Raw genomic sequence first — 27,042 nt, forward strand, 5'->3', positions numbered from 1 at the left:
GGAGACACAGAACCCCTCTGGGCCTCAGTTTCCTCACTTACAAAATGTGGAGGTTAGCATAGATAAGTGTTTCCTAACTAGCCATTCAGTCTACCCTCCAATCCAGAGAGGTAGTAATGGGGATACTTAAGGAGCTACTAATATTTCAAAAGCTTTGTGGAAATCATAAGGCACCTGCAATAGGGTTGCATAGGCTTAAAAAACAATCCCACGGAGACTTATGGAGGCTCGTGGGGAACGGAAAAAGGGAAAAACAGCTCTGCAGGCTTGCCAGGGAAGCACAGAGGGTGAGGAGCAGACCTTCTTAAGACCAGATGGAAAAGGGGAGAGTAGAGCTGGAGAGTGGCATGCACGGCCCTTGAAAAGAGGTTCACCATGAAACAGCTCTGAGTTTTATTGCTATCTCTGTTTACTTTTACTGGTATCTCTGTGATACTTTTTATGTCCAACATGTTCTTTATTAAACTCTTGTGAGAAGGAGGAAAAATCCCCAAACTCCCCCTTTCTTTGCCTTTGGTTGAGTTGTGGCTGGCTACTTCTTTCAAGCTGATCAGAAGTTTTCAACATAGTTCTTTTACATACTTTTCTAGAAAACACATATTTATTGGGTCAACTATTCTGGATCTCTCTTTAATTTTAATAAATCAAAAAATAATTACCTTAAGATTGTACCATTTGTTCCCAGGACAGAAATCTCCCAGTACATAGTGGAGCAGAATCAACCAGAATAAAGAATTTGGAAAAAAAAAAAAAAAAAAAAAGAATTTGGAAGGCACTGGAAATGGGTGGGTAAAGTTTCTAGGTCTGATGGAACCCCAGAAGCAGGGAATGTCAGTAGTAGGATGTAGACTTGATTCAGGGCACATAATCATTTACATGAGCCTAAAACTCATTTGCCTTTATGGACCTCTCCACTATAATACTATCAATATTAAAACTTATATTTCTATGACTTTAAATAGTTCCCCCCATTTTTTTGGGTTTTAGGCAAAACCAAAAGTTTTGGGTGTCCTACAAATTTCACTCTTTTCTAACATTAAAAAAAATAAAACATTTCTTTTGACAATAAAATTTAATTGTTTTGATTTTAAAATAAATTAACAGGTTTCCTGAGCCCCTAAAGGATTTGCAGCTACAGGCACTGCGCCTGTCATACCTAATGGATAAGTCAGCCTGACACCAGGTAGAGAAGAAAGCTTTACGTGGTAGTGTTGGGTGCTGGGTACCCACTGCTGATGCAGGAGAAGCTAGGGTGAGCCCTGCTTCATGGAAGCTGTATCTCTTATCCCAGTGCAAAGCAGAGCTGACTGATGGAGATATTTGGCAAAAGTGTTTCCAGTTGACCAACACATAAGGTTGATAGCTGCTTCTCTGCTTTTCTTCTAAGTGCTACAACTTGAAGCAGTGAACGAGAGTCAGGAGTCATGTTTTGATTATTAGTTGTGTGTCTTTGGGCGAATTCCTCACCTGAGCATTCCAAAGTTTGCAAAATGAAGGAGTTGGATGAGGCATTGATTCTCTAGCTACAATTTATGCCCTATATGCTTCTGAAATATTTTCAGAAAAAAATCACAGAGAGATAAATGAAGACATGTATACAGTGAGGCAGGTATACTTAGACTAGGACCCAGGAATAAGTTATTTACCATATTAAATTTAGTTCTGAATTTACAGGCAGCTGTAAAATATAGAATTCTTATCATCTAACTGAAGGAAGACTAACACTTCTTTGGGTATTTATTTGGCATTACTTTTTCGAGAAGATATGACCACTAGTTGACCAGTGAGCTAGCTCCAGGGCAATCGGAATCTCCTTCCTCCTCCCCTGCCCTTGAAATGTACATTCCAGCCACTGTTCCCATAGTGGGAGCAAGCGGAAGGCCATAGCCTCGAGAGAGAATAGGGTGTTGCTGAGACCATCTCGAACTTACATGTGACTGAATCCAGGTACGTCCTGTGTATAAACTTTAAGATCCTGGTGGGCATGTTGCAGAGGCACCTGAGAAAGTCACATGTAAGTTCCCTTGCTTGTTCAACCTGCCACCTACCAATTTGGATGGGTCTACTCCTTGTCCTATCTCTTCTTGACTTCTTCAGATTATCCCGCAAAAGCTCCACAGTTTGCAAATCTACACACCTATTAAATGTTTGATTTTTTTATTGCAAAAGCAGCACTAACACCATTTAAAACTTTTTAAAGAGCTAAAATTCACTTTCAATACAACTACCTCAATAAATGTAAGTATTTTCCTTGTGGTCTTTACCAGCGTAAAAATTATTCAGGTTACCATATCTAGAGAAAATCTTTGTTTTTTGCTTTTGCGTTTTTTTCACCTAGGAATATGCAACCTTTACTTCCCTGCTGCTGCAGCACTTGTGAACGTTATTTTAAATGTCTGCACAATATCGATTGAATAGACTTAGCAGTTCCTTGACTGTTAGGTATTTAGTTGATTTCTGGTTTTTCCTTACAACCCAGAATAAGCAATTAATATTGCACTCTTTTTTTTCTTTAGAATTTCCTGGAATGAGATTAGGTCCAAACGTACGGACTGACTCTCTTCTAAGCCTTGATGCCTTGCTTTCCTTAGAAATTGTGCTACCTGAGTATGAAATGCTGACATTTAAGGTTCCATGGAGTGTTCGAGAATAATGATCTTTTTTTTTTTTTGAGAATAATGATCTTTTTAGATTATAAATGACTCTGGATGGGTCTGTTGCAAGGCAGGCTTTATCCATGTAAAGCAGTGAAAACATTTGAATTTTTCTAGATTTATTTTCAGTATAAATATGCTTTTAGTATTTCAATGTATGCAATCTATTCATGCAGGGGTAGAAGGGCACATTTATTTAATTGGGGATAAACAGTGTCTGGGCAGAGGGTGATGAGGACTGGAGTGGGCTGCTTTGATGTATGGTACTCCTCTCAAATCGGGGAGGGTGTTGAAGTGACGTTCCTTGTCCTTGCAAAGTTGTGCCCATGATCAGAGAAGAGCTGAAATCATTCTGGATTCGGGCGGCTGGGCTCCATTTTCCAGGATCCATGGCTGTAAGAATATAACTGAAGCTGAGTTTCCTTCTTTCCTGGATCTCAAACAGCTTGGGCTCAAAGTGCTCTGATTCTCTTCCCCGAGTGTTTCCAGAGAAGACAGCCTGAGGGAGAGGAAGTGGTGCTAATTAAGTCCTCCCTCTGTTTTCCAGGCACAGGAGCCTTCTGCAGATGTCTGTTGTAAGGCGCGTGTTCGCAGAGTGTGGCAAATAGAAAGGCAGGCTTTCCTTCCCCAAAGGCACAAACCTTCCTTCACAGGTTACAGGGAACTCTAGAAACACACTTCCTTCCAACAGCCACTGTGTGATTGAGGTGCCAGACCTGCCAGGGAGGCCAAAGTGCTTCACTGATTGTTCTCTCAGTCTCTCTCTCTCTCTCTCTCTCTCTCTCTCTCTCTGTGTCTCTCTCACACACATGTACAAGTGCACACGCACACAATTTCTCCTGTTTCTATGGGGGGTGCCTTGTATTTCTTACAGACCATTCTCTGCCTTTTGTACCTTAAAAAAAAAATTGCTGAAGACAGCCTCAGCGAAGTCTTCCTACTGCAATACAGCGTGCCTCATGATGGACATGCTAGACTGGACCAGAAGCATGGTTGGGAGCTCTGGGTGGGCATCCTGGTGCTGCCACAACTGAGTGTGTCCTGGGTGGGTCCCCTTAATGCTGTGATCCCCAGAGATGCAGGTAAAATCATCTTCCTAGGGTTGCTGGGAGGATCGGATGGAGGAACCTATAATGTGACCCGTGGAGGGCTTTACACTGGTGAGCCCCCCTAACCATCTGTATTTTCTCCTGCACTCAAATCCCTCAGGGTGACTGGATATGTCTGCATTTGCCCAAGATAATTTAGTTTACTTCTATCATTCTGATGTAACTGTTAATAGTACCCTTCTCAAGCTCCAAAGTGTCCAGCTTTAGGCCACAGGTTAAATGCTCATCACACTATTTTTACCGCTCCTGAATACTCTAATTCCAATGTTAAGAATGTCAACTTGCAGGAGTCAGGGCTGTTTCTCATTCTCTACTATTTCACAAGAATCGAGGAAACTGAATTTATCTAATTAAGAACACTGAGGCAGCTCTGAGAATACGATGACTTTCCCAGTCACAGTGAAGCTGGACACAAAATCCACTTTCTATGTAGCATGGACAGTGTACTTACCATAGGTCTGACTCATGCAGGAGAGCCTGGTTCTCATCTCATGGAGTCAAAGAATGAATCTCACGGACAACAGAGAGTGAGCAAAGTGATAGAGTTTATCAAGCAGCCATACAGAGAAAACTCTCTAAAGTAAGAGGTGCCCCACAGGGTTGCCGCTGAGGACTTTTCTGCTCTGCCTTTTATAGGAAACTGACCAGGGAACTTGGTAAATTTCTTGTCAATATCAGGGTGGATATTGGGATCCCTGGGGGGCTCAGCAGTTGAGCGCCTGCCTTTGGCCCAAGGTGTGATCCTGGAGACCCGGGATCCTGTCCAACCTTGGGCTCCCTGCGTGGAGCCTGCCTCTCCCTCTGCCTGTGTCTCTGCCTCTCTCTCTCTCTCTGTGTGTGTATCTCTCATGAATAAATAAATAAAATATTAAAAAAATATATCAGGGTGGATATTTAGAAGAAACATGGTGGACTTGTAACTGACATAATAACAAGCAAGATGTTTTGCAAATATCATAAGTTATTGCCTTCTCTCAGGTTAATACCTCCTCCATAGTATTTCTCTACATCTGGAATTTCTGTGAGCTTAGTCAGGTAGCCCATGGCCTTGAGAGTCTTGTGCTGTCTTGGTTTGAGCAGGGACTATTGATAACATCTTAATGACATATTTCTGTGATTACTTAGTAGCCATTAACGGGGGATAATCCATAACATTTTGGAGCTAGGGAGCCAAGTTTATTTTTTCTGTTTTTACTTTCTTATCTCTGTTTTGTTGGGATGGTTAGAAGCCTGACTCTGGGGCCTTTTCCTTATCTTTCCCTCCGTAGCCCCATCTGCTCCTAACTCGTTCCTAAATCATGACTATTTGACCTCAGCTTAGAAACAGTAACGTGATGTAGGGGCTCTTTTTACTAGGCTAGTATGTGCCGTCTATGTATTTTGTTAAATTTTGCTGTATATTTACAAAATAGAAACGAGTTTATTATGTTTTTACTTAAGCATATGTAATCATTGTAAGCATCCAGAGATTTACAAAAAGAAAAAATTAAAATCACCTATCATCCAGAGATAACCATTGTTAATATTCAATTTTATTTCTTTGTAGACTTTTTCTAACCCTGTCACACAACACACGTATATACATATTCAACTCCAAGTTTCCTTTCCTCTTTCTTTTTTTTTGAAGTATTTTAAACCATTTGAATATAATAATTCATTATTATTCATAATCTTTTCCCATTAACAATATATTTTGGGCATATTTCCCATGATAAAAAATATCCACTTACATTTTTAATGACTACATTGTATTTTATTTTATGATATAACATATTTAGCCAATTCCCTACTGATGAGTTCTTAGTTTCTCTATATTCTTCTGGTAGTAGATATAATGTATGAGTGACTAATGTGGTGGTGATACACAATGTTTTGCTCTTAGACGTAAGTTGTCAGTATTTTTCTGCTATTAGACACATATGATGTGTCTTCCTATATTGATGTCTTTGGGCATTTGTTTAAATTCGTTCCTTAGGATAAAATTTTAGAATTGTTGTTTTTTGAGTTAAAAATATGCTGTTTAAGTGTTTTTGTGCCCTATTACTACCCAAGAGCATATGAGAAAGTGCATTATCATTCCTTTTTACTGTTAAGTAAGTTGACAGGCTGGTAGGTTTTTAAGCAAAAATTCTATGAAATCTTGAAGATCAATTGTCTGGTAATTATTTCATACTATTATCTCCATACTCAGCTCCCTGTCCTCTGGGATTAAAGATGGGAAAATGGACCTACTTGCAGCCCTCTTGTGTCTATCTGAGGGTCTCTACTTCTCTCCCCTGGTAAATGACCAGGTAGGTGGTAGAGTCTCTGTTATTGAACTGCACTCATTAGTGCCTTTGTTAATGTATGAATGCATTTGTCAGTTTCAGGAACATCACGTGCACACTGCAGACTTTTCTGCTCTAGCCAGGACATAGGTAACTTCTTTTCCCCTTTTTTTCTAATGAGAAGATTCTTTCTTCCCTTGTTTTAGATAGAAGAAATGTCAACAATTGGGAGTTTTGAAGGATTCCAGCCTGTGTCTCTGAAGCAAGAGGGAGATGACCAACCCTCTGAGACTGACCAGCTGTCCATGGAGGAGGGGGACCCAGGCAAGGACTCAGAGACAAGGCAGATTTCAAGGCAGCCCAGTGTGACTGAATCAACACTGTACCCCAATCCTTATCACAGACCTTTTGCCTCACGGAAGTACTTCGTGACACGGGTAAAATTTTTGGTGCTCTGAAATACTATACAAGACTGCTCTTGAAATATTCTAATATCATTATAAATACTGTATATATTTGCCAAGTATTTTCACATTTGTTATCTCCTGTAATAGTAATAACCATGAAGTAGGTATTATTATCCCCATGTTACAGAGGAAGGATCTAAATTTCCGTTAAGGGTCTACTTTTGATAACCAGGTAGTATTGAGGAGAAGCTGGTTATCCACTCTCCAGGGATCTTTGGCTCCTCAGTCCTGTGTTCGTGTTAAACCTGATCTCCACAGATTAGTGATCTATGGAGAGAAAACCCAGGCAGTGAGAATACAAAATTGTGTGTCCAGAGTAGGTTATTTGTTGCATTTTTGAAAAGGATGGGGGTGATGGAGTGGAAGAGCTTGCTGAGAATGGGTTAGACCTCAGTGTCTACGCTGGGATGCTGGAATGACAGTGTGGGAACAGACACTTTTAAATCCCAAGCCTTCTGTTACTCTCTGGAGCGGAGCCCTTTTGCCTAAGAATTAGAGCTGAGAAAGTAAATGGATAGGTGGGTAATGAAGATGGAGTTTTTGTATCTAGATGTAAAAGATTAGGCACCTGGGTGGTTCCAACAGTTGAGCATCTGACTCTTGATTTTTGGATCAGGTCATGATCTTGGGGGTTGTGGGATCAAGCCTCATGTCAGACTCTGCACTATGTGTGGAGCCTGCTTGAGGTTCTCTCTCTCTGTCGGCTCCGTCTGCCCCTCTTCCTACTCACTCCCTCTCTAAAAAAAAAAAAAAAGAAAAAAAAAAAAAGAAAGAAAGATAGTTTGAACTTCTAGCATCTGGATCAAGTGGAGAGTGGGACAGTGCTTCCTGGGTTTGAGTACTTTTTCTTTCTTTCTCTCTCTCTCTATCTATCTCTCCTTCCTACTTATCAATGTTCTTTCCCAATCCTCAATGTTCTTGTTAGCACAATAATTGCTGGCTCATGGGCTATAATCAGTTGGTGGCAAAACTGGGGATCGTACAGTGTGGCAATGAAGATCATCTCATTTTTGAAGCATTCATGGGACAAATCTTGAAAAAAAATTTTTTCAACTCAATCTTATAAATAAATGATGGCTAAGATGTTGTGATGATTTACAAGTTTTACTGACAAATCCTGATTTGGTAGCTTTTAAAACATCTTTGGTTAAGATAAAATTTTAACTAAAATGACTCAATGTATGAGTAGGTGTGTGCGTGTGTATGCATGTTCGAAGCTAACACATACCCCTATCATTTGTACTTAGCCACTCTGATGTGTTAAGCTGCTTTGGTAGGTGCTATACTATGTGTGTGTGTTTGTGTGAGTGTTTTTGCACATGCAGAGCATATGGTTTGTTTTCCAAAGTATGTGAACTTTATTGAATAAGCAAAATTAAGTTGTAAGATACATCTGTGAAGAAAATCAAAGCATCCCCTAAAGTTGTCTTATCTCTGGTAATGATGATGTACCAGTCACAGTTTGATGAGATAACGAGCATGAGTGGTATGGAATAAGAGATTCATCATGCTCAGAAGCTGGTGCAGTTATGAGGGCTGGCTGGGAAGTCTCTGCAAAGCTGTTGTCTTTGCACCTGGTGATGGGCCTGAAGTTGCTATAGGCCAACCAATTGGTAGTCATGAAGTGGGAATAGGGAATAAGGGAAACACTGGAACCTGTACAGACAAACCAGAATTCCTGAGGAAAAACTGGAATCTGTGTCTGTTTCCCACCAAGTCTAAACTTGAAGACCTGAGTCCTTTCAGGAGAAGTTGGTGGCCTTTCTCCACTGAGCTGCACACTTACCAAGCCTAGGAAAAAGAGAATATGAGAAGGTCTAACTGCCAGCAGTAGCTGTAGGTCTGTCCGGGTGCTGCCCCGTACCACCAAGTGAAGCAGGAGGTCAACAACTGTGAATATAAGCTTCCACAGTGCCTGGCGGACTGCACTGATCTTCCACAGGGAAATAACTGATGTGTCACTTCTGCCTTGCAAATCTTACACTAATGTCTCTTGTGGCCAACTCTACTTTGGAAATGGATAGGAAAGGAAATTCTAGAAAATGTAGTTCTAGCTTAGCTAAATCGACCCAGTCTAAAGCCACCATGGAGGCTTTGTTTGTGTGTGTGTTTGAATGATGTTTTTATTTGTATGGTTCTATGCAACTTATCAAGTGAAGTGCCCTGGAGTAACACTATAAGGTTGGTGGGGGAGAACTGCTCACTCTTGTACTAAACATAGTACAGTTTCAGGGGAGTGAAATTACCTGACCAAGTCACATGATATTAGTGAAAGAGCTATATATAGCTAGAATCTTTGTCTTCTGTCTGTAAGTCCAATGCTCTTCCTACCATCATGTACAATTGCTTTTATAAGTCAATCAGTGACTGACTCCAGTCCATTGGAAGAGTATCTTCTCCCTCGAATAAATAGACACAAACCCTAAGTTCTCAAGAGGTTGGGAGGGAAAACTTCTAATCTTGTTAATGAATTTAGAGTAGACTTGAGGACTCTTTAGGAGTTGTGAGGGCTACATTCCCAAGGCACTCAGCATTTGCTCTCCTTCAGACTGATAGATGAAATATATATATATATACACACACATATATATGTTTAGCATATGAGTATAATGAATGTGCTTTATATGTATTTTTATATTTTTATCTCTCTATATAAATTTCCCCATTTGCAATGTGTGAATAAAATACAAGTTTTATACAGAGGTTTAAATAGGCTTATTTGTAAATATGCTTAGTACAGTGCGTGACATGTCTATTAACATTTTATAAGCAGCATCTCATTGCTATTATGAATGCTTTCTTATTGATTTGACATTCCTATTTCTATATTTGATCATAGGGAATGACATTAAGATGCCTGTGACCTCACCATGACTTCCAGGGTGAGATATAAATGTAGATGTATAGTTTCTATAGCAGTCAAGAGGTTTGAGTGAAGGAAACTAATTCATTTTCTCAGGGAATAATTCAATAAGACCCAGGCTCTGGATGATTCAGAGCTATTAAAGATTCATCATGAAGTATCACTTCTTAGAGCTGAAATGAGATCGACAGATGATCTGGTCCACTGATTCTCCATCTTTATCATGCAAACAAATGACCTGGAGATCTTGTGAAAATGCTGGTCTGATTCAGTAGGCCTGGAGTAAGGCATTAGATTCTGCATTTATATAGATTCTCTGGCGATAAGATGCAATCTGTCCACACAACATACCTTGAGTACCAAGGAGCTATCAACATTCTCATTTTCAGAAGTAACTAAGGCCCAGAGAGGGCATGTCAAGTGTCATAACCATTAATGAGTGCTGACTTGCCCAAGAGGCTAGTAGTAAGTGCTAAAGCTGGGGTTAGAACCCAAGTATTCCAATTCCCAATTCATAGTTCTAGGATCCCACACAGCAATTAAAAAGAAGTGAGTTTACTACTGTGTAAGAATTTAAAGCATATAGGTTGTAAATTCAAAAGAACAGTAAGTAAATGAGCTGCGGAATTCCTTGATCAAGCATTTTGTTTCGTTAAATATTTTAAAATCATTTCACAGAAGGTGGTTTATTGTTAAAAAAAAAAAAAGGAAAATGTCAATAAGCAAAATGAAAGTCACCTGCCCAACATTAACCAAGTATATTGAATGTGTGCTTATACATTTTGGTGTGTATCCTGTGTTGCTTTTTCCTGACCTGTGCAATTGGTTGCATAAAAATATTTCCTATGCCAATAACTATACTTCCATAAAATCACTTAACAATTTAGTTACATCCTGCTATGGAGAATATTCTACAATTTATTTAACTTTTGCTGGACATTGAAGTTGTTTCCTACTTACATCTTTTAACCCAGAAAGGAAAGTTACTCTTTGACTTGCTGTAGCAGAATGGCAGTCAGTTTCTTAGGGACCAGAAATAGATACCCAATGCTGTAATAAGAAAGAAGTTCAATTATATGAGTTTCAAACTGGATATGCAAAGATGTGACTGCTCTGGAAGTTAAAATTAATCCAGGAAAAACAAGAGACTCTGTCTCATGACCCTGAGATTATGACCTGAGCCAAAATCAAGAGTTGGATGCTTAAGCAACTGAGCCACCCAGGTGCCCCCAAGAGGCATTTTTAAGCATCATAACCTAATGCATTAGGTCATATCTCTAATGCATTAGATCATACCAGATTATAAAAGCAGTCAATCTGGTTCCTTAAACTTCTTATATTCTTTCATGTGGCATCAGGGATGTTGCTTCCTATCCACGGGCTTCCAGACTATCATTTATTTCCTGAACTGTGCCTTTCCAACACAGCAATATTTGTGCTCAAAGAAAAGGTCTTAGAGGATATCTAATCCAATCCCCGAAACACAGAAAGGAGATGTGACTTGTCCAAAGTCAACCAGTAATTTGGGGGGGCCATGCCAGAACTCCTGATGCTTTTTACCACCCCTCTAGAGCCTCTGACCTTGGTCAATGAATGAGAGGTCATGAGAATGTCTGAGGCACTGGCTATCACTCTGCTTGGATACTTTTTCCTCCTGTTTTTGTTCATTTGCTATTTTATTGCTTAGACATATCTAAAAAAGGCCTGGTGCCTTTTCTGAACAAAAGTACCACTCAAGGCTAATAACTCGAGGTATATTATGATAATCCCTTTAGTTGTGGAGACTGATATTCAAAAGCAACTTCTTATGAAAGGAACAATACTTGATATGCATGGGGAAAGATATTTTTAAACTCCCTGTAGGACTCTATATTTGCAGATACCTTATCAGAAAGTTGAAAGCGATTAGGGATGGGGAATTATCTCTAAATTTATACTTGTGAATGTAAATTACATACAAACTAATGGGACTAAAACTATTTGATCTTTTAATATTTAATTAATGGTTCCCCATGGCCTTTTTATAGCCTGTGTTCTATTGTGAGGAACGAGACTTTAATAAGCAGGTTCAGGACTTCCCATTGTGTAGCAAGATGTCATTGCTTTCATGACACTAATTTGGCTTTCATACTCTCTCCCTTTCCCTCTTCTCTTACTATAGGGTTCCCTGAGTCTTACTCTTGCATTGGGAACAACTAAATATATTATTTATATTATTATTGTCTGTGTGAGTCTCTTTCTGGTCTAGAAATTACATATCTCACTGGGCAAAAGGTTTCTTGATTCCCCTCCTTACACTGAAATCCCTTGAAAATTGTAATAAATTTGATGTTTCTTTCTGAGGGCAGATACTTAACAATAATAAATTAAGAGGCATTTCTTTTATTTTCAGAGAAAGACACATTTGCCCTGGACTTTACAAATCACATCCAATTTAGAGCTGTTTTTCTTCTCTTATGTGTTTATCACAAAGTGATTTCTATCTGGGCATGATGACACCCACAAGATAGATCTTATGGTATCTGAGTTCCTGGGAGCATTCCTTTTTTTATGGCCCCCTCCTCTTATTGTCTAGCTAGGGAGTCCAGTATATGGGAAACAGTTACCAGTGGACATATTATTTATGTGACGACTGGCCCCTGGCTAGTCTAATTTAAGGAACCATAAGGAAACACACACACACACACACACACACACACACACACACATCTTTGAAATTCCCTTAGTAGGTTTGTTTTGACTGAAGACGTTCTGTGCTGAACTATTAGAAAAGATATTGCCCACTCTGCTGTGTAAGGACTTGTAAATAAGGATTCCCCCCTCATGATTTTTCTTCAGATTTAGCATTAGAAATATATGTGTATTGGATGAGGTATACTTACTATTCCAGTGTACTTTCCTATTAGTCCTAGGTGGCATGGAGTCTTCAAGCTAATTGTTCCATTGCAGTGATCATTTGACCTCCAAATCCTGGTACTACTATTTTCCCTTCATTTAATGCTAACAATAAGAATGAAAATACAGTGTTTTATTATCCAGTGTTCCAGTTAATATTGTCTTATCAGCCCAGCAAGTAAGTAAACTGATGTCTGGAATGATAAGGACATAATATGGGACTCATGGCAAATAGAAAGGCTGAGATCTAAACCTTGCCCTAGACACAAGTCAGAGTGCTCACACACTATCTCATTTTCTACACTGAATGGCTGAAGTTAATTTATTCCAGTTAACCAATGATGACAAGCAGAAGAGAGTAAAATACTCTTATCAGGATACAGTGATTAACTGTTCCATAAAGTCACAACCACTGTTTCTGCTGAAGGTGAGAACACCACACTCAGTGAAGATGTTGGCAGAACTCCAGAGACTTCCCAACCATTTTGTAGAAGCCACACTGATGTTCAATATTTAAGTTTTGCAAAGGTATACAGTAAAACATCACCTCCATCCACTGTCCCATCAAGTGCCTCCCCCCACCAACCATAGGAGACCACTGTTAACATTTTCTAGGTATCCCTCTAGAGTTGCTTTAGCATATACAAGCATGTGCAAATATTTGTTCTTATCCCTTCTCTTTTTATACAAAAATGCAGCATATTTACCCTGTCTTCTGAACATTTTTTCTTTCATTTAATAATGCCTTTTGAAATCTTTCCATATTAACACAGATTTCCAATTTTTTTTGCACATTCATCATGTTCTATTGTATGGATATGTCCTCTATTATATCTAACAAGTCCCCTATTGATCTATATTTGCCTTATTTCCAAAATTTTGCTATTCACAAATAAGGCTGCAAAGAGCACTGTATAAACATCTGTCATTTTGCACATATGCAAGAACATCCATAGTATGACTTCAGAGAAGTGGAATGTGAATGTCTAGATCAAAGGAGAGATCATTTTTGGTAGATTTTGCCAAATGCTTTCCTTGGGGAAGACAAGTAAGGTTTTGAAAAATTCTACAATTTTATATTCATCTTCACATGTTCTGGCAAAGTGCCTGGTGTAGAAGCATTCAACAAAATGCTTATTTTAGGATTATTTCATTATTCTCCAATTTCACTTACAGTTTTTTTTTTCTTCTGCAAAGTATTAGTTTCACTACTGAGCTATATTAGCTGAGGAAGAAATTATGTGGATATAAGAAAAGAGACAGGAAAAATAGGATGAATCATCAAAGAAAGTATGATTTTGAGCAGTGGGCTTGATGCAGCCAGGCTGTAATCACAGGGAGTTCGGGTTGGAGATGGGAACGTTGTCATGGGATTATAAAGGATTTCCCTCCAGCATAGTTTGGTCCTGCCAGTAGGGTCACTAGAACAGTGATGTTGATGCGGCCTTCTCTGTCAGTGGGGGCTCAAGGCATACTTGATTGATGCTCCAGAACTTACTGATTTTATGACTCACAGCTTCTACTAGGCATGGGCTGCCATATTAGCTTTCTGACAATCTGTGAACCAGCCGCAGAGAATGACAAAGGAGTCAGAAATTATTCAGTCCACTGGCTGACTATTCAATTCAACAGGAAATGTGTTAAATGAGAAAATCAGAATGTCTTGGTATAAGGGCTGTGATCATATTTTCTTAAAGACTTCCAGGAGGCTTTCATCATCAGCTTGGCTCAGAAAGCTTTTATTCAGTCTCCTCATTTGTCTTTATAGATAAAGAAATGGAGGCCAAGAAAACTCAAATCATTGGCTACAGGTCACAGAATTGATTTATAAGAGATCTGGAACAGGAACCCAGGTCACTTGACTCTGTTCGATGGACATTTCCTGGATGACTTGGGCTGTGCTAAGTGAATTGGATGGGGAGGTGCAGGACTAAGTAGGGAAAGCTCTACACCATTTCCCACCACTTCATCTGAAGCAGTGCCATTCTTTTCCTCATTTTCATATATGGATTCTCCTATTATAAGTTTTTTTTTCCCATGACCAATGGATTCTGTGGCCAAAATATTTCAAAGCCTTTTATCGCTGAGAAAGCAAACAAACCCAAATCCTACCACCACCCTACCTCTGAGAGGAAAAGGTATTTGAATGGGTCCTAGGCCATCCTAGTATCCTGGTTTCCTTTTGTGAGAAGAGAGTCTCAGCCTGGGAGGATTGGAAATGTTAATATTAGAGAATATGTGGTTAGTATTAAAGTCCTGTTATATAGAGAATATTCAAGAACTGGCAACCTACTTGTCAGTAGCTCAGGGCTGGGAATGAGGCCAGCACTGCATTGTAGGTGGGGCAATGGTATGTCTATTTTCTTGTCTCTACCACATCTTAGCTGAGTGAACTTGACAAGTTACTTCCCCACACTGGCCCCTGTTTCCACACCTATAAAATTAAATGTCTTAAACTAGATAACCCCTGGGCTGCAGTGGCTCTCAACCTTGGCTACACATTGGAGTCATCTGGCATGCTTTAAAAAATCCTGATGTACTGATATGTGGGTCCCATCCACTGAGTATCTGATATGATTGCTCTGGTGTGAGGCCTGGGCATTAGAATTTGTAAAAGTTCCCTTGGTGATTTTGATGTGTACTCAAGGTTGAGAGTAATTGTCTAGAGAGCCACAGTTCTCATAGTACAGTCCCACACCAATAGCATCGCCTGTGAACATGTTGGAAATACAGATGCTTGGGCCCACTCCAGACCTATAAACTCAGAAACTCTGAAAACAATGCCCAGCATTATGTTTTTGATTCTCATGTACACTGAATTTTAGGAATCACTGAGCTAGAGGTCTATGAATTTCTTATCGGAAAAGGGTTAATCAGCTTTTAAACGAGAGGTAGGCCCATAGGAGGAACACCTGTTTGGAGAAGGGTAAAGGATGCAAAGCAAGGAGAAAAAAAAGTTAATTCTCCAGAGTCAGCTAAAATTATGGTAAGAATATTAGAAAAAGTTTTTCGGGACACCTAGGAGGTTCAATGGTCTGAGCCATTGAGTGTCTGCCTTCAGCCCGGGGCATGATCATGGAGTCCCAGGATCGAGTCCCACGTCAGGCTCCCTGCAAGGAGCCTGCTTTTCTCTCTGCCTATGTCTCTGCCTCTCTCTCTCTCTCTGTCTGTCTTTCATGAATAAATAAATAAAATCTTTAAAGAAAAAAAGAAAAAGGTTTCTCTTAGATGTTATATTGCCATGTGCTCTTTGAAGAGAGAAAGGTTTGATTTAAAAAAATATATATATATATTGCAAAATCCTTTGAACTTTCTGGTAAACATGCTTGTCAAAGAAAACTGGCACTCTGAAAATGGCTCTTTTCATTTCTATGAGAAAGTATGAGTATGATCATGGAAGACAGGACTTGGATCACTTTGGTCCCACCCAAGAAGAACAGCTTAGTAAATACCAGAGTTCAAGACTAAGTTCCCCGGCAGGCTGTTCCTAGAACAAACAGACAAACGCAAGACCTATCTTTCCCATCAGCTTTCTGGAGGAGACTATGGATTATACTCATTAATCATAAGCAAAAAAGACAGCTCAGTTTTCTCTAAACCAAGTATTTTCTTTTTCCCATTCAGCCTGGGGCCATTGAGACTGCCATGGAAGACTTGAAAGGCCACATAGCCAAGACTTCTGGAGAGACAATTCAAGGCTTCTGGCTCTTGACAGAGTGAGTAGTTATGGCTAAGTGAAGGACAATAGAAATCTAGCATTTTCCTTAACACCACTATAACAGAATAGGAGATAGATACGTGGAAGAATTGCTTCTGGATGCCACGTAAGAATTGACTGGCATATCCCCCAGTTACAAAATAAAGTTTTGTGGTGCCCTATGGCTGATGCATTACTAGGTTTGACTCCTACAACAATTTTCTGGGCTAGTCGCTTCACTCCGCTATCACCCTGACTCGCTTAGGTCAGACCCTCATAATGGCTCTCAAGGAACATGGCATTGGCCTCCTCACCAATCTCTTTGTTTCCAACCTCTGTCTCTTACAAGTACTCTCTTCCAGCCATATCAGGTTAGTAACCATCCCACTCTGGGTACAGTGGAAAAGAAGGTTAGAAAAGATGAATGACGTCAATGTATACAGTTCGAATTTTATCTTATGTATGGTAACATGGGCCCATGAAACCAAGGAAATCATGCAGGATAGAGAAGACAGGCCATCAGTCCAAAATTAGGATAAAAAACAAGTCTAACACTTGAGTCCTTATTCCTTTAATAAGTGCTCCATTTATCCCCAAGGCTTATCTTAGCTTTCATTGCAAATGACACCATGAAGATGGTTACCTTTGTGTCTTGCCCTGAAACTTTGGTGTCTATGACTTTTTCTTTGCTTACCAGGAGACTATTAGGAATACCATGGTCTTTACAATGATAAGTGATATATTCACATAATAAGAGAAAGAGATACCTCTTTTCTGCTATAGAATCTTTTTTTTTTTTCCTGCTATAGAATCTACAGTATTAAATGAAGAATGTAGTTAGAACTCTATTTTGGATACTCAGTTGGTTCAGTGAGTTTTCTGGCTCCAAAGGCTCCAGCAGAAAAGCTCAGTAATTCCTATACTTCTAGTAAAAAGAATCATTTAATCTTTCACCCCTGGGCAGGATATCTTCTTTGACTAAGTTTTTTTTTTTTTTTTTTCTGGTGGTGGGTGATGGGCAACACTTGAATGTTCAACCTTCCAGGCCAGCAGAACAACTCCCTCAGTCAATGGAATGTAGAACCAGATCATCTGTGGGTCCATCTGACTGACTGCCATATTACATTATTGTCTCAAAGGGGTTCTATGAACTGAATAAAAATGAGCTTGGAAAGCCAAATTGACCATTTCTAAGCATTTGTTTCTTCATGTTTAGACTAGAGATTATGATATGCGCCTGAGGAATTGTTACAAGGGCTAAGTGAGAAAGCATGGTGAAACTCTTAGGCCCCAGCCCATAGGGGATTTTCAACAGATGTCAGTGTTCCTCCTCTGTTCACAAGTTCTAACTATTGGTAAAGTCCTTTTGTGTTTGTTTGTTCGGTTACCTCTGCCCTTATTTCTGTCCTATCCTTCTCTATCTCTTTCATCTCTGGGTTATCTGTAATGAGAAGAAAAGTCTATAATTTAGGTTTTCTACTTATTCATTTTTACCAATGCATATTTTACACCCCACCTTCCATGTGCAAGGTAAAATTTGACTTGTGCAAATAAAATGTCTGCCTTGATTAGGACAGATGTCTACTTAAATTCTGAAGGTCTAATCAGAAAAAGACACCTATTTTGTTTCTACAATGAATTTCATTTATAAGAAAAAATACATGAATGGTGTCTTTCAAAATCCAGGTGTGGCATTTTGAATTCTCAAATAATAAAATCAACAATTTCTTTAATATTGCATGTTTTAATTGTTTGTCTTATTTGTATGGAAATTTGTCTTATTTTTGTTTGTTTGTTTGAGTGTTTTTGTTCAGTGATTATAAAGGCCAGTAGGTTTAATTTGTCCAAAAACAAAGGAGACTATGATCTGCATTGAGACTTAGCACCATAATTCTGTCTGTTTGATTTAACATCAACTGGGATGATTAATAAGACCAGAAGTTTTCAGATATATTTGAACAGTTTACGCCTCAAAGACTCAAGTTTTGCACCTAGCTATGACCCTAATGGGAAGCTCAAAGAGTTAGTAAGGACTATCTGGCAACTAGTTTTCTATTTCTCTTTTGCTTTGTGGTATTCATTTATATTATAGAGAATAATGAGGGATGTATCCTGTTTACTTGAAATTTTAAGCAATCATTGTCATATGCTGTCAGACTTTCTTCCTTTGCACTTTGGAACCATTTCTCCTCTTTATTTTATTCTTTTTAAAGATTTATTTTATTTTGAGAGAGAGGGAGCAGAAGGGAAGGACAGAGGGAAGGAAAGGGAGAGGGAGAGAGAATCCAAAGCCAACTCCATGCTGAGTGTGAAGCTCGACATGGGGCTCAATCCCGTGACCTCAAGATGATGACCTGAGCCAAAACCAAGAGTCAGACACTTAACCAATTAAGCCGCAGAGGCGCTCCCCCCCCCCCACCATTTCTCCTCTTTAGATGGTAGTCTTTTGTGTTCTTTTTGGTCTTCCTCTCTGTCAAAATCCTTCTACACCTCTCCCTGCCATCTATTAAGAAAGATTTGATTCCAGTCATTTCTACCATAGTAAGAATTTGACAGTTGCTTTTCTTTGCCTGTTAAGTCTTAAAGCTGATTTAGACTGCCTTCTTGTAGAGAAGGAGCTGCCAATTGTAACTAAGAGGTTCAGGCATATGGGCTAAATGAATAGGTTCCCAGTCACTGTGACTGTTCAAGCAGAAGATGGGAGGCATTTATCAAAGGAAGGGCATGCCTAGAGATTCTGAATGACCTTTCGCAATAAAGTCTTTGTTTATTTGTAACACACCAATGTAGGGAAGGTAAATACGACCATAAAAATAGTCAAACGATATTCAACCCAAATATTCTCCCAAAAAACAACAGAAAAACAAAACAAAAAACTAAAGCAAACTATAAATACACAGGCACACTAAAGTGAGAGCCTGGCGGCTACTCTTGTCTTCTTTTCTCTTTTTTCTACTGAGATGAGACCCATCCATTTAATTCTTATGAGTTACAGAGGCAATACTATATAACAGCTTCCTCAACTGCATCAACCACACAAGACTCTTTCAAGTGTAACACTTTTTTGTGTGTGTGACGGATATGACTGGGCTTTATGCACATCAATGGTTAGTTCCTTTTATGGAAATGAGAAACTCCTAGCTACTATCCAACAGTTTAAAGAATATTCGCTTTCAAACAAGTATTTCAGTTTCAGAATGATAAGAGTGAACACCCTTCTCATGTATACAGCACATTACAAAAGAACTTCATGTCCATGAACTTGCTTTATGTTCACTACAGCCTTGCTGGTTTTGTGATTGCCTTTTAATGGATAGGAAATGGAGATGAAGGGTGAAGAAGTGGGCAGATAACAGAAAAAGTGAGGAAGGCAGACTGCAACCCCACACTAGCTGGGTTCTGATTCTTTCCCAAAGGGAGTAAGGTGTAGGTGTGGGGTGACTAATGAGCTCAGCTCAACCTTTAGTCATGGGTGATCAGAGTCCCAGAAGTGGTTTGATATAGAAAGGTGATGTGGGCACTATCATGAGTGCTTAAAGGCCTTAAGTATCAGGTTTAAGAACTTAGATTCTACCCCATAGGTGATGGGGAGACACTGATGGGTGACAAAAGTGTGACTGTATTTCTATTTTATAAAGATCACTGAAGGCCATAATCCCTTATCTAAAACCCTTGGAGCCATATGTGAATCAGATTGAGGATGTGTCAGATTTTAGAAAGGTAAAACAATGCATATGTGTTTTATTTTGTGCCCCCAGTAGAAGTCTAGGACAGCACCCCCCATTAATCAAACACATTAACATTTTTGCAGGGAAATATGTGATAGTAAAAATAGAAGAAATGGCTTCATGTTGGTTAAGATTGGGTTTTACCACAAGGTGCATTTACTATTCTCAGGACTTTATTGGATTTGGAATTGTGGATGAAGGTGTATGGCCTATAGATGTTGGAAATGTGAAGGATCAATGCATGGGTGGAAGGCTGGATGACAAATCAGATACTGTGCAGTACAATGGGGTCTGATGCAATGCTAGGCTGGGGCTGGTCTACACTGGTTTATGACAGGTGAATGTTATAATCTTAGGAATGATTGTTAATGATTAAAATATAAAATTCCACACTAAATAAATTTAAAACAAAGGCAATATACTGAAAAACTCCTTACTTTCTGACTTTTTTACTTCATTTTGCTGTTCCGTTTGATCTTCATGCCTACTGTATTTGTGTAGTGGAAATGCTACATGATGGCGCGCCACTGTGCACCTCTTCTCAACTGTGCCTTCAGTGTTGTCACATTGGTAGCTTGGAATTGACCCTGGTGGCAGCAAGTAAACCATGGAAGTCAGCAAACATGAGAGATCAGAGCTCCTTTTATTGCTTTGTTGATTGTCTAAACTCAAGAAAGTGACAGAGAACATTTTGACAATGCAGATTAAACTTAAAAGTATGTCATGTCTGTGGCTGTGATGCTGCAATAAGACACATGAAAAATTGAGGGAATATTTTTCCAGCATTTAGAAAAACTATTATACAATTCCACAAAAGTCACCTTTTCCATTGAAGAACCCTGAACAGACAGCTGAAGGAAGCTTATTGCCAAGTGGAGGCTGTAAGGTTGCTGAGGGTCCATGTTCTGGGCATGAGGCTTTGGCCAGAGTCCATAGCTGTTCTCATACCTACAGAGCTGATCCTCAGTCCAGGCTGGAAATTATAAAAAGCCTCTTCTTTTTGTTACATCCCTCTTGTGCTCTCTACTGCAAAAGTGTAACAAGGGGCACACTTTAAAGAAGAAATGCTTAATGGAATTCTGTTGTTTAGCATAGAGCATGTACTGAAGGGTGCATATGGGACTGAGAGGCAAACTAATAACCCACAGAGCTGGACTTTGTGGATCTCTGTGTTTAATCATCTGTGAGGAAGGAGTTCAGGGCAACTCTTGGGCTTTGGCCTGGGAAACTGATGGGTTCACTCTACCACCATTCCAGGTTTAGAAGGAAATGATAACTACGTTATTGAGAACACGCCATATGCCAAACGTTGCAGAAAGAACTTTGTGCATGCAATCTCATTTAATTATGCCAACAATCTTGTCATTTGCTTTTTATAGAACTTGCTGAATACTGTTTTTGGGGAAAAATGTGTGTGAGATGTCCATAGAGGATGCACATGGAGATGTTGAATGGATGGCTTTACATATGGATCCAGATACTATCTCTTAAGTAGTTTTTTCAAAAGGGACAGTAATCCTGACATATTTTGTTTCTTATCGTCTTACCTTCTCTAGAATCTAAGTGCATTAAGTAATATTAAGTCAGTAAAGACATTTTCCAAGGGATATCAACCAAATTCAAGTGAGCTGCTTTGTGACGTCCTAAATATATACAGGTGTATTATTCAGTCAGATTAGAAAAATTAGTTTGAAGGCACTTGGGTGAAGATATGAGAATGATGGACAGAGAGGCCAAGCAGAGAACTGTAGAGACGCAACCATCAACTCCAGTTAGATCCCAGGTAGCTGAAACCATTAAGAATAGAACCCTAAGAAGACTCCAGTTAGGACCCAGGCCTCCAGTCCAGTCCATCCTGGAGTTATATATGCCTCTGTAGTTGTTAAGACAGGGTGGTGTTTATCTTAACTTTATTTCCTCCTCTCACTGTCCTTCTTGGCCCTTCTGGGAAAGAACTTTTTAAAGAAATTGTGTGAAGAAATTTAGAAGTGATCCATTAAGGCAACACCAAGGAGAACACCTTGACACTCCGTGAAGCCTCAAAAATTGTGTTATAATGGCAATGAAGTGGCTCTTCAGTAGAATGTACTCAAGATGTCTTTGTATACAGTGCTTAAGGAGGCAGGAGGAGATGGGATCTTCTCTCCAACACATTAGTCCAAAGTGGTGGGGCGGATGTTCTCATTCCTCTTATTTCTAAATGATAAGACTTGCCTCCAGTGGCTGGGGGTCAAGTAACTCTCACTCTTCATCTTTCTGGAAAATACTTATGGTGTTTCATCGCCTACCTTCCCCTGAACCTGCTGAGAAAGAAAGAGTCTTGAATTTGGAGTCAGATGGTTTTTGTTTTTTGTTTTTGTTGTTGTTGTTGTTGTTGTTTGTTTTTTGTTTGTTTTGTTTTGTTTTGAGTCGATGATTAGGTTCGAATCCTGGTTCTGCTACTCACTATCAGTGTAGCTCAGTAAACAAGAAGTAGGTTTTGCCATTTGGTTTTTTAATTAGGGTATTTGTTTTAATACAGTCTTTAGTCCATTAGAAATTCACCGTCTTTGAAAGAAGCAAAGCCAGTGTTAGTTTTTGGTGTATTTTTCCTTCTAGCCTTTCTTCACACATCTTTGCCAAAGATTGGTTATAATATTAATAAATAACCTTTATGAGACATTTAAATTGTACCACATGTCCTGATAAATGATTTCCCTGCATTTGCTGTGATACTGGTATAATACGTCTGACTTTGATGATCTCTAAATGGCACTTCCCTTAGGCTTTTCCTTGTATTTTTCCTTGTTATCATGTAGTTTTTGTAAAGGTACTTGATCATTCATCTATTATTGGGTGATTATTTTCCAAACTGTCAGTGGTTACACAAATTTAAGGATTTATATTATTCTTTTAAAATTGAAGCACTCAGTGAAGGATATTTACCAGTAGGGCAGAGTAAGACTCCACAAGTAGAAAGAGAAATGAAAACATATAAGGCCTTCTCCATTTATATTTTGATCCTTTAAAAAAAGAATATTCTATAGCACTTTGTAGTTAAAAAGTGCTCTGCTACATTTAATCCAATCTTCATAGCAATTATTTGAAGTAGGAAACATTGCCTCCAGTTTGCAGGTGAGTAAATCAAGACTCAGAAGTGTAACAGAGATGAAAACAGAACTGGGGCTCTGATGCATTGTGCTGCCTTGACTTTTGCTAAAATGATCCTTTTGCTGTTGTGCCCAGATTCCACATGTGCCCCTTATTGGATTATATTCTGTCTTTCTTCCAGCAGAAACTGATGGGATAAAGTCACAAGTCTGTTTCTTGGGCTGGGTGGGCTACACGAAAGTGTGTAGGACATCTCTGCTTGATTTAGACAGATTTCACAGACAGAAAGAGTTATGCTGGTAGTTTAAATAAAAAGAGAGGCATCCTGAGAGAGAAAGGATTGCTGGGGAACAGACAACTGGGGAATATTTCTCAGGCACAGGGTGCCCTGGCATTAATGGATCCCCAAAGTGGCACTATGGGTGACCACTTTTCACACCAGCCCTTGCATTTGATCCTCAGACAGATCCATGGGAGGAGGCCAAGAGGAACTCTTGGCTTTATTTTATGAATGAAGAAACCCAGAGATTAAATGGCTTGCCTAAGGGCAACTACTTATTAAGGTTGTAGGAGGGCTTGCCTTCACAGTACCCCTCACCCAGCCTCGTTGTCTTCTCATCCTGTGTCTCTTGCTGCTTTTCATGAGTTTTCGTCTCCTAAGACAGTGATCACTGTAGTTTAAGTGGCCTAAATGTGCCTCATTGTGCCTATGTCTGGTTTCTTTGTGGATTGTCTGTTGTTTGCAGAGAGGAGGGCAGAGACTTACTGAGCAGGTTCAAAGAACTTTTCCTCTTTTCTTCTCCAGATCATACTCCCTGTGCCATTCATTTGACTTTATTTAGTGTTTTCCTAGAGTCAACTCAAAAGTCCAATACCTGCAGGAGCAGGTGGGTGTCACTGATGGGCTAAGGCCAATCATAACTTTATCTTGTTCCAGTCTAATTTTAAGGCATGATGAACTACTTTTGTAATGAACAATACTGCTACTGATCATTTTTAAAAAGTAGAAAGACCCCAAAGAACCCTGGAAATCAGGGATTTCTCATCTTTCTGGTCATGAGTAATAAGCATACTATGCAAATTGAATTAACATTCTGAAATGTATCTCATACCCAACCCCATCCATTTTTGCATACATCCTATTCTAGACCTTGTTACTCAGAGTGGTCTTAGAATGAGTACATCAGCATCATCTAGGGATTTGTTAGCAGTGCTAATCCTCAGGACCCATGCCAGACATACTAAACCTAAGTCTGTGTTTTCACAGGATCCCCAGTTGATTTCTATGTACGTTAAAATTTAAGAAACCCTTGTTCAGGTAGGTCACTCTTGTGCTTCTCATCAGAGGACTTTCATGGCTCCCCATTGCCTACATATTCTCCTGTTGCATCCTCAAAACCCTGCGTGTTATGGAATGAATTTTGCCTTCTAATCTTATTTACTGTTAAACCCCTTTACAAATCCTTGGTCAAAGTGAACAGCCTCCTGGTTTCTAAAAGTTCCTGACACAGTGCTTTGGCATGATCATCATGATTATACTCACTCACTTGCTTATTCTGTATGTCATTCTCTCCTATATGTTTGTTCAGAACTTTCCTGTCCTTCAGAGGTGCTATGTCTATAAAGCCTTTCCATATTAATTCAGTCAGAATAATCCTTTTCTTCTTTCTGGTCACGTTGTATTACATATAGCATAGTTTACTGTGAGCACTATGAGGAAAGCATTCCTTAAGGCAGGGCCTGATTCTGATTCACTTCTGTCCAAGCCCATCTCTGCCCACCTCCCAGTAGTATCTGGCATGTAGAGGCTCAGAACGCATCATGAACTTGACTTGAATTTAATTCTGAGAGAGTTATCTACTGTTTGAAACCCTTCACTGAACTAGCAGGGTCCATCCATCGGGTCCTGCCTCCGTTTTTCTGGGCCTCCAAAAGACCTCTTGCATCCTTGGGTGAAAGCACTCAAGCTGGAAAGTGCCTCAAATCCATTAAGATGTTAATGACCTGTGGCAGGACTCTGGCAGCAACAAAAGCACCTCTGTTGCCAGAAACCATTTATACTGGGTGGGTGTTTTCGACAACCACTTAATTAAACACATTGCTTTTCTCTATAAATTCCCCATGGCAGGAGACACATCCAGATAGCTAATGGTCCCGGAGTGACCTGAATTATAGGACAGCGAGGGCATTTAGTTACTGCAGTCACAAATGTACTTGGAAATGTTTGTTTTCCCAAGACTGCTACCAATTAGGGAGGAGTCAGAAAGAGCCAAGAGGTGAAAAAAGTCTGATGCAGCTAAATACCCAGGTCCATCACTTGTGAGCCATGTGACCTTGATTATACAAATCTCTTATATCCTCTGGGCCTCAGTTTTATTAGTTATAAAATGGGGATGGAAAACAGGTTATTAATTTAAGGATTAAATTACTTAAGATACGTGGAACACTCACGATTTTTGCTACATGGTATGTGCCACATGAGAGTTGGCTTTTATTTTTATTATTATTTTTATTGTTATTATTTATTTATATTCACTCATTCATACATTCATTTGTGTATTTACTAAGCTTGTCTCATAAGACAAACTCCACCCCAAGTGATGAAAATACAGAAGCAACAAAACAAGACTTTTGTGTTCATGGAGTTCTCCGTCTAGAGGGAAAGAGGATATATAAATGAAGTCATGATATATGTTGATATACAGCCCTACAAATGACCTTTCAGGAGCATAGAACTTTGTATTTGCGTTGTTGACTTAGGTAAGGGGGATATCCAGGACTAAAGAAGGAAGAGACATTTCCAAAAATATATAATGAGGAAGAACATCCCAAGAAGAGGGAAGAATATAAGTAGAGTAACAGACATAGGCTCGGGAAACCACAGTGTGTCTGGATTATAATGATCAAAAGTAAGAGAGCTAGAAATAAGCTAGAAAGGTAGAAAGGAAGCAGAGAGTCAGGAATTTTGAATGGCTGGCTAAGGAGTTTGGATCGCATTTTTTCCTGCAATCATAAATTGGAGATCCATAGGTCACTCAAATGCCTTTAAATCAGCTATGTATTGGGATGATCACTCCCCATTATCTTACACTGGCCTCTCTTTATTCCCTTGATGCAGTGATGTGTTGTGGTCTCTGCCAGTCATGAAAGCCAACTGTATGCATCTCTTCCAACTACATGATCAGTGACCTTACCTTAGTATCTTGAAATCAGTTGTGTTAGGATAATTTATAACAAGGAAATGAAATGAGGGCATCATCATTATCATTATTATTATTTTAGAAAGTGTTTACTATTTACAGCACACCACTACCATTATGTTTCCTTCATGACTACTATAAGCATTTCTTTCTAGAGTTACTGAAAGATATTGAACAGGCAGTTGACATTTTTAGAAAGGTAATAGGTTTTGGAAATAATTTATCAATAACCTAAATTTAATCTTGATTATTTCAGGGTCTGCCAATGTGTGTTTCAGTAAAGAAAACAAATAAGACCTCGATCTTAAAACCGAGGCTATCAACACATTTGGGCCACTACAGCTGTTACACAAACAACTATTATAGACTCTTATGAATAAACATGCTGCCTGATTCACAAACAGTAAATTGTGTTTTCTCTATGAGGTACCTAGGTTGTCCCCAAATGCCCTGTTTTAGGGAGGGTAGGTTGGTCTAAGAAGAGTAATCCATGTGAAGAAGAGGGAGCCTCTGCTTCTACCGGCTTCTTTAGGAGAAAGAACTACAAAGTTTGAGATGTCAAATGCTGTGCTATGTGAATTAATAAAAATATAGACATCCGAGCAAAGAAAATTACCCAGGACAGAAAAATAATTGTATAATGATAAAAGGGTCGATCCACCAAGAAGATAGAACAATCCTAAATGTGTTATGCACCAAACAAGAGAGATGCAAAATATGTGAAATAAAACTGATAGTCGGGGAAAGAGAAATAGACAAATCCATGATTATAGCTAGAGACTTCAACACCATTCTCTTAATAATTGATACGACAAATAGAACATCAGCAAGGGTTTAGAGTTACTCAACATACAAACAGAACCCAATCAGCATTTATAGAATGCTCCATCCAGAAAAAGCAGAATAAACACTCCTTTTAAGCACCTAGAGAACAATTACCAAGATCCGACATATCCTGAGCCACAAAACAAATCTCACCAAATTTAAAAGAATTGAAATAATTGAGATTATGTTCCTTCACTACAATGGACTCAAACAAGAAATTAATGACCGGAAGAGAACAGGAAAATCT

The 27,042-nt window shown here is 39.2% G+C and overlaps 1 protein-coding gene across 3 annotated transcripts in view; it reads left to right on the plus strand.

The window, feature by feature from the left end:
* Window positions 1-27,042, plus strand: part of TPRG1 (tumor protein p63 regulated 1) — a 136,951-nt gene that overhangs the window by 21,703 nt on the left and 88,206 nt on the right. For 2 of the 3 annotated variants that reach the window (XM_077880062.1, XM_077880063.1), the window contains exons 2-3: window positions 6,237-6,467; window positions 15,880-15,971. In XM_077880062.1, coding sequence (XP_077736188.1) covers window positions 6,246-6,467; window positions 15,880-15,971 — 314 coding nt within the window. In that variant the 5' untranslated portion in view covers window positions 6,237-6,245. The remainder of the gene's footprint in view (window positions 1-6,236; window positions 6,468-15,879; window positions 15,972-27,042) is intronic. The other variant, XM_077880064.1, reaches the window with a different exon arrangement.

This window comes from Canis aureus, chromosome 31, assembly GCF_053574225.1.
Source record: "Canis aureus isolate CA01 chromosome 31, VMU_Caureus_v.1.0, whole genome shotgun sequence".
Classification (NCBI taxonomy): Eukaryota; Metazoa; Chordata; class Mammalia; order Carnivora; family Canidae; genus Canis; species Canis aureus.